The 7,046-nt window shown below is 39.2% G+C and overlaps 1 protein-coding gene across 2 annotated transcripts in view; it reads right to left on the reverse strand.

Annotated features, from left to right (window-relative positions):
- ANXA10 (annexin A10) overlaps positions 1-7,046 on the reverse strand; it is a 60,753-nt gene that overhangs the window by 11,259 nt on the left and 42,448 nt on the right. The window contains exons 1-3 of one of the 2 annotated variants that reach the window (XM_042466851.1): positions 6,049-6,842; positions 5,560-5,654; positions 357-470 (exon numbers count right to left, since the gene is read on the reverse strand). In XM_042466851.1, coding sequence (XP_042322785.1) covers positions 357-470; positions 5,560-5,595 — 150 coding nt within the window. In that variant the 5' untranslated portion in view covers positions 5,596-5,654; positions 6,049-6,842. Of the gene's footprint in view, positions 1-356; positions 471-5,559; positions 5,655-6,048; positions 6,843-7,046 lie in introns of those variants that run through there. The other variant, XM_042466850.1, reaches the window with a different exon arrangement.

Here is a 7,046-nt window from a genome sequence, read left to right on the forward strand (position 1 = left end):
ATGGCTAAGAGACATGAGTAGCTCATATGTTTCCCACTTCATTTGTGTTAACAGTGTAGTGCCATACAATGTCATACAATACAATACAATACAATTTTAACAACCCAGATTCCAGGATTTACAAAATCCTCCTCATGGCAGCAAAACTAAACAAATCAAAAAAGTGCCCAGCTCTCCCAGCTGAAAGGTCAGAATGCTTAATTTTGGTTTGATTGTGCCTATTGTGTTTTGTGAAACAAAGCAGTGAGATTATTTATTTATTCATTTATTTTCCAAACTGTTTCTCCTCATTGAAAATAGTCTGAGGTGCTGCAAAAGTGTGAATTTATACTACAGTTTGATGGTTCAACAAATACCTTCATAGCATGCCAGAGCTCATGAGCATCATAACTGGCAGGTGGATACATCAGACCAACCATGACTTCCTTGAAGTGATGCGAGAGACTCTCTTTCAGGTCTATAAGCAAATCCTTGGAAGGAAAAAGATAGTATTATTGCTCTTATCAACATGCACACAGTATTGCTGATCCCTGAAGGCAAATATATTGATAAGAAAACAATTCAATCAAAATGCATGAGCTCAATGCACATCACAATAAGCTTTGTGGAATGTTCCCAGGAATATAATATCATCTGAAGTTATCAAATGGTCTCTTCTCCTATCATCATCATCCTTCTCCAATCATTTTTTTTTTTAAATCGTTATTTGCTATTATGGCTATACTAGTGCTAACTATGATCAATATTTTTTGACCTGGATTTGTAATGAGCTTCAAATGTATTGTAGCACTCTAGACATAGTAAGGTAGTATGGTTAGGAGCATCAGGGAGATAGACAGGGAAGCAGAGATGATAGGGAATGAAACCACATTGCCATCTGTGATGTCTTCTTAACCATGGCTTTATATATTCTATGCTAATCCTGTTAATTTCAGTGATCTTAATCTGACTTGTTTTACACACTTGTTTAGTATGTTGTACTAATAATAATATCGGTCCCTCGCTTGGAAGAGGAGGAGAGGAGGCACCTGTGTCGGCTCCTGGGGCGTTGGCCTGACAGAGGCCTCAAAACCTCCGCTTGTGCCTTCCCCCACCACCCACTCCATCGGTCCCTCGGTTAATATGGTTTTTGACATATTGTAATTGCTATTTTTATGTTTTTTCTATTAAGTACTATATTATGTTTATATTTAATTTGCTTAGTATTGTTTTTATGTGGACTTGTGTTGAGGGGTTGGGAAAAGGATTTTCTTGAACCTTCTTTTACTTGTAATGTTCTCATGTTTTCCTTTTGATTGCCACTGTATGGATATTGCTTATTGTTATTGGCTGCTTTATATCGCTGGGGTGCTGGGAAGGGATTACAGTAGTTTGTTTTTATTGTATTTTTATTGTATCTTCACTATTGTTAGCCACTCGGATTCCTTGTTGATTGGGCGGGATAGAAATAAATTATTTATTTATTTTATTATTATATAACAGTCACAATATATCAATTTCAAATCTCCTGATCTAGCCTTCACCTTTGAGAATCATCATCAAATGTTGACTTTTATGTGGTTTATTTATGACTAAATCCAAATTTTGAGGATGAAAATTTGAGGTTTTTCTTTTATCCCAGCTCTACTCCAGTTTACCCCAACCGTGATCCAGAGTTCTCTAGGGGCTGCTATGGGCATTGATGTCTGCTGCAAAAAATAGTTGTTAAGATCTCAGTATAAATCAGGCTTTGGGCAACATGCTACTTAAATATCTTGCTGTTACCAAGCTGACAACGTTAACCAGTTATTGGAGCACAGATAGTGAACTTGTCACCCCTAAGATACTACTAACTTACAAAAATCTGCCCTGGAAATAATCGATTGGAACTGATGGAGTCCAACCTTTGGAGGGCCACAGGTTCTCTACTCCTATGTTAGGGGTATGGACCGTCGTGGTCACAGCCCTAGATACTGAATGTAAGATTTGTTTTTTCATTTATATTTTATTTATACCCCCTCTTTACATCCGAGATGTACAACTGTGGCATGGCAGATAATAGCTGAACTGCAAATCTCATATTTTCTTATCACTGAATATATGAGCTAAGGATGATGGGAGCTGTAAAAAAAACCCTCAATTAGGAGAACCACAGGTGAGCTATAGTTGTCCACCTTTGCATTTATATATTTGGTATCTCTTTCATAAAGCTTGGAAAATTACTTTTCTTGAACTAGTACTCCTAGAAACACTTAGCCAACATTGGGAATTACTGTTTGGGGATTCTGAAAACTATAGTACAGAAAAGTAACTTTTTCAAGCTCTTCTATTTGAACAAGAAGTTTCTCACTCAGAAGTCAATTTTCAGACATAAATCATTTTCACTAGATAGGGACTTATATTCTCCTCTTTGTCTTGCTTTGATCATCAATTCAAGATCTGAAATTTGATTGACTGAACCCAAACACAAGGGGATGTTTCCTCCAGTGCAACTTGAATTTAAGTGCTTCTTTGTGAATTGTGTATGATGACTTTCATTATCAAGGGATCTAGCAATAAAGAGGCAGTATAAAGTATAAATGAAATATAGCACAGTTAATGCAAAAGATGCTCTCAGAAGGCAAATAATTAAAGGTAACCACAAGCCCTGTGAATATAATTAACATAGCAGACAGTGTAGCAAGGAGGAAAGACACATACAAATTAAAAATGAATTTATGATGAAAAAACAATATGTAATCTTTGCTGAATGCACATTAGATACATTTGACAACCACTAAATCACACATGGAATAGAAATTAATTCATTAAGACATTTGCAGCTGACAGCATGCCTGTAGGAGAACTGATTAATAATACAAATAGAGGCTAATTAAAAATTACCCCTTTCAGTTGGAAAGAGGGTAAATGAGGAAGAGTCATGAAAAATAAGGCAAGGCGACTCTGAGTTGTCATTGTTAACATTTTCTAATTATTTTGGTAATGAGAAATCAGTGTAATGAAATGTAAAAAAAAATTGAATTGAATGGGACGCGTCGCCCCTTCTGCCCCGCGTGCACCCAGCGGCTTGAGCGCGTATGCTCAAGGCCGCGTATGGCGCGCTCGCGTATGGCGCGGGCGCACTGTACAATCAGACCTTTGTAGCTGTGGAGGATCTGTTTCAGACACCAAATTAGGAGGAGTAGCTAATACTCCAGAGGACAGGATCAAAATAAAAAATGACCTGAATAGACTTGAAAGCTGGGCCAAAGTTAACAAAATGAAATTCAACACAGAGAAATGTAAGGTACTGCACTTAGGACAGAAAAATAAAATGCATAGATATGGGATGGGGACACCTGGCTGAATGAAACTACATGTGAAAGGGATCTTGGAGTCTAAGTAGACCACAAGTTGAACATGAGTCAATAGTGTGACGTGGCAGCTAACAAGGCCTATGCAATTTTAGGATGCATCAATAAAAGTATAGTGTCTAGATCAAGAGAAGTAATAGTGCCACTGTATTCTGCTTTGGTCAGGCCCCACCTGGAATATTGTGTCCAGTTCTGGGCACCACAATTCAAAAAGGACATTGAAAAACTGGAGTGTGTCCAAAGGAGGCTGACTAAAATGGTGAAGGGTCTGGAAACCATGTCCTGTGAGGAACGACTCAGGGAGCTGGGGATGTTCAGCCTGGAGAAAAGAAGATTAAGAGGTGATATGGTAGCCCTGTTTAAATATTTGAAGGGGTGTCACATGGAGGAGGGAACAAGCTTGTTTTCTGCTGCTCCATAGAACAGGACCCGGAACAATGGATGCAAGCTGCAGGAAAAGAGATTCCACCTCAACATTAGGAGGAACTTTCTGACAGTAAGGGCTGTTCGACAGTGGAACAAACTCCCCCGGAGTGTAGTGGAGTCTCCTTCCTTGGAGGTCTTTAAGCAGAGGCTGGATGGCCATCTGTCAGGGATGCTTTGATTTGGATTTCCTGCATGGCAGGGGGTTGGACTAGATGGCCCCTATGGTCTCTTCCAACTCTACGATTCTATGATTTTATGATTCTATGATTCCCCACAGACACAAAAAAATGGGACCTCAAGTACCCTTGTCCCTGATGGCAGTATGACATGTGCGTAGCTGCTAGTGCCACCATTTGAGACAATGAGGCTTGCCATGCGCGGATGCTCATATCTGTGGATGGCAAAGTCCACAGATAGTGAGGTCTGACTGTACATCTTTACTGGCTAACAGAAATGCAGAAAATGCATCATGCAAGCTTTCGAAGTTTCACTGGTTTCTTCACCAGGGAAAGTTGTTAAAATATTACAGGAGAAAAATGGTGAAGATGCTAGAGAGTTTTATTACACAGGACAAAAGAATTATACATCTATTGGCCAACCATAATGCAGAAAATGCATCATGTAAGCTTTCAAACTTCACTGGCTTCTTCATCAGGCAGAGGTGTTAAAAAGCAGACCAGAGGACAAAAAAGAGGTGAAGATGGATAACTGATATACTGTACAGTTAGAGATTGTAGCAAGGAATGCTGAATTAGATGGGCCTTTGCAATGATTCAACAGTGCTCTTGAGAGATCCTACTAAGGCCCTCAAGAGACTGACAAAAAACGCTAGCATGAGGGCAGAGTAGGGGGCATCATGCTGGCGTCACGCTGTCTGACCAACCTCACATTGGGAGGTGTCATGCCGTGTTTTTGGCGTAGCATGTAAACATGCTGCACCAAAGAGCCACAGAAAAGCCAAAGTGGCACTAGAAAGGGTGCCGTTTCTGCAGTGCAAAAAGCGCCACCTCTTAACGGTGGTCTGCCAAGCCCCTAAATTAGATGAAAAACTGTGGATCAGGATCACCTAAAGGACTTTAAAAAACCACTTTAATCTATATGGCTCATACAAGTTCTCATGGCTCATAACGATAAGTCTTGTGCTGGATCAAAGGAAGAACGTGATCAAACTAAATACCATAAATGCACCAGCACCTGCCTGATTTTGGAAGCATAAGCAGGGTCAGTCCTGATTAGTACTTGGATGGGAGACCACCCTGTTCTACAGAGGAAGGAATTGGCAAACCCACCTCTGAGTTTTTTGTGGGTTTTTCAGGCTATGTGGCCACGTTCTAGAAAGTTTTCTTCCTGAAGATGCCAGCCACAGATGCTGGCGAAACGTCAGGAAGAAAACTTTCTAGAACATGGGCATATAGCCCGAAAAACCCACAAAAAACTATGGATGCCGGCCATGAAAGCCTTTGACTTCCCACCTTCTAAGTATTACTTGCCTATGAAAACCTTATGCAATTTATGGGGTCACCATAAGTCAACAGACAGCTTGAAGGCACATACATACAAAACAAGAAAATGGAGTAAAGGCCTCATAAATTCAGAAACCTGAGGTTTTACAAATGTATCTTTAACGCATTTAGAAATATGATGGTTATGAAACAAATAATTTTACTTTGGTATGTAGCCACCCAGTCAAAAGACAATACTGCTAGATTCTCCAAAAACGATACCTAAATATATATAAGAGTACCTGTACAGGGAAAGAAGAATGAAAAGAACAGACAAGGACAAAATTATAATAACCTACCTTGCCATACATATTCCTGTAAGCCTCAGCAATCATGAGTCTTTGTGCATTGCAGCGCTGAGTTAGAATATTAATCAGCACATCTTTATCACACTCTTCAAGAAAAAGAAAAAATAATTGTTAAGATTAGAGAGCAATTTTTTGTTTGTGGTGTTGTTATTGGCACTGGTCAGTGATTGCTGTGCTTTATTTCATTTCCTGTAAGGGAAAAAAAAAAAAAGAATTAACAGATGAATATCCCACTGGCATTTACAAACCCTGATGGAATTTAGAGTACTTATGTGCTTTTGACATACTGCTGTGCTACTGACAAATATCAGATACATTGCTGTAGCTCTCAAGGGCAATAGCCATGAACACATCAAGAGAAGTGATAATGGCTTTCACTGAACAACCACTAGTCCTCATGTAAAGATTTATATCTGACTCTTGTTTGTGTTGTTTACATTCTTCAAATACTGATTAAATCTTTATTTTAATGTTGCTGACCTCCAATTTTTATGCCTACTTACGACTGGATTACTGATTGAAATTGCATATACATGTGTACTAAGGCTGTGTGCAATAAATCGAAGCTTTTTAAAAAACGTGTTGTCCCCTTTGCACTTGCTTCTGAATAATGGTTCAGGCTTTGGCAGCCTGTGCTGTAATGAAAGTTTACTAAAGGAGATTAAAACTAATTCCCAGAATGATAACTTTATTCCAAGGATTTTTCTGTATTCTAGTGAATTTGACACGGGTCTTCAGCTGTTTATTGGGCTTATAAAAAGTTCCTCTATAAGAAGAAAACCATTGATGTGTATTGCCAGAAAATAGTTGCCTTCCCCTACTGATATTTTATTCCAGGCCTCGCAACCTGCAGTGCAAGTGTGTGTATATTCTAGGCCATATATCATTTACACAGGACAAGGCTGGAGCCAGAAATTTTGTCCAACAACCTCATGAAGTAAGAGGGATATAGGACACTTTATAAGATGAGAATTTATGGTTGATGTAGAGGAGATTTTCACCTAATAAATCAACATGGGATTCCCTGCAGATTGAGTGTTTTGAAAGCTATTAATTGTGATGCATTTAGTTGTGGAGAAGAAAACATGGCAACCCCCCTCTGAAAGAAACTTGCCAAGAAAACCCCATGATAGGTTCGCCCTAGGGTTGCTATAAATCAGAAATGACTTGAAGGCACACAGCAACAACAACAAAGACACACATCTCCTATGGCATGGATAGGGAAAACCTCAATGCTCCTCTAGAAGATTCAGTTAATATAAAAATATTTAATGGGTTTATGCAGGCTTTTGAGGGCCAGTGAAGGATGTACATAGCCCCCTGGACCATCCCATAACCATTGGAGGTTTTTTTTAAAAACATGTTTTCTATAACTGCTGTTTTTTAGGCATGACCACAATGCACGGACATTTTTGGCCTTTTCCATCGGACAGCTGGCCTCAACGTACTTTGCCCTCAGGGTGCCAACCACTGTAACT

Source organism: Sceloporus undulatus, chromosome 5, assembly GCF_019175285.1.
Source record: "Sceloporus undulatus isolate JIND9_A2432 ecotype Alabama chromosome 5, SceUnd_v1.1, whole genome shotgun sequence".
In the NCBI taxonomy this organism is placed as follows: Eukaryota; Metazoa; Chordata; class Lepidosauria; order Squamata; family Phrynosomatidae; genus Sceloporus; species Sceloporus undulatus.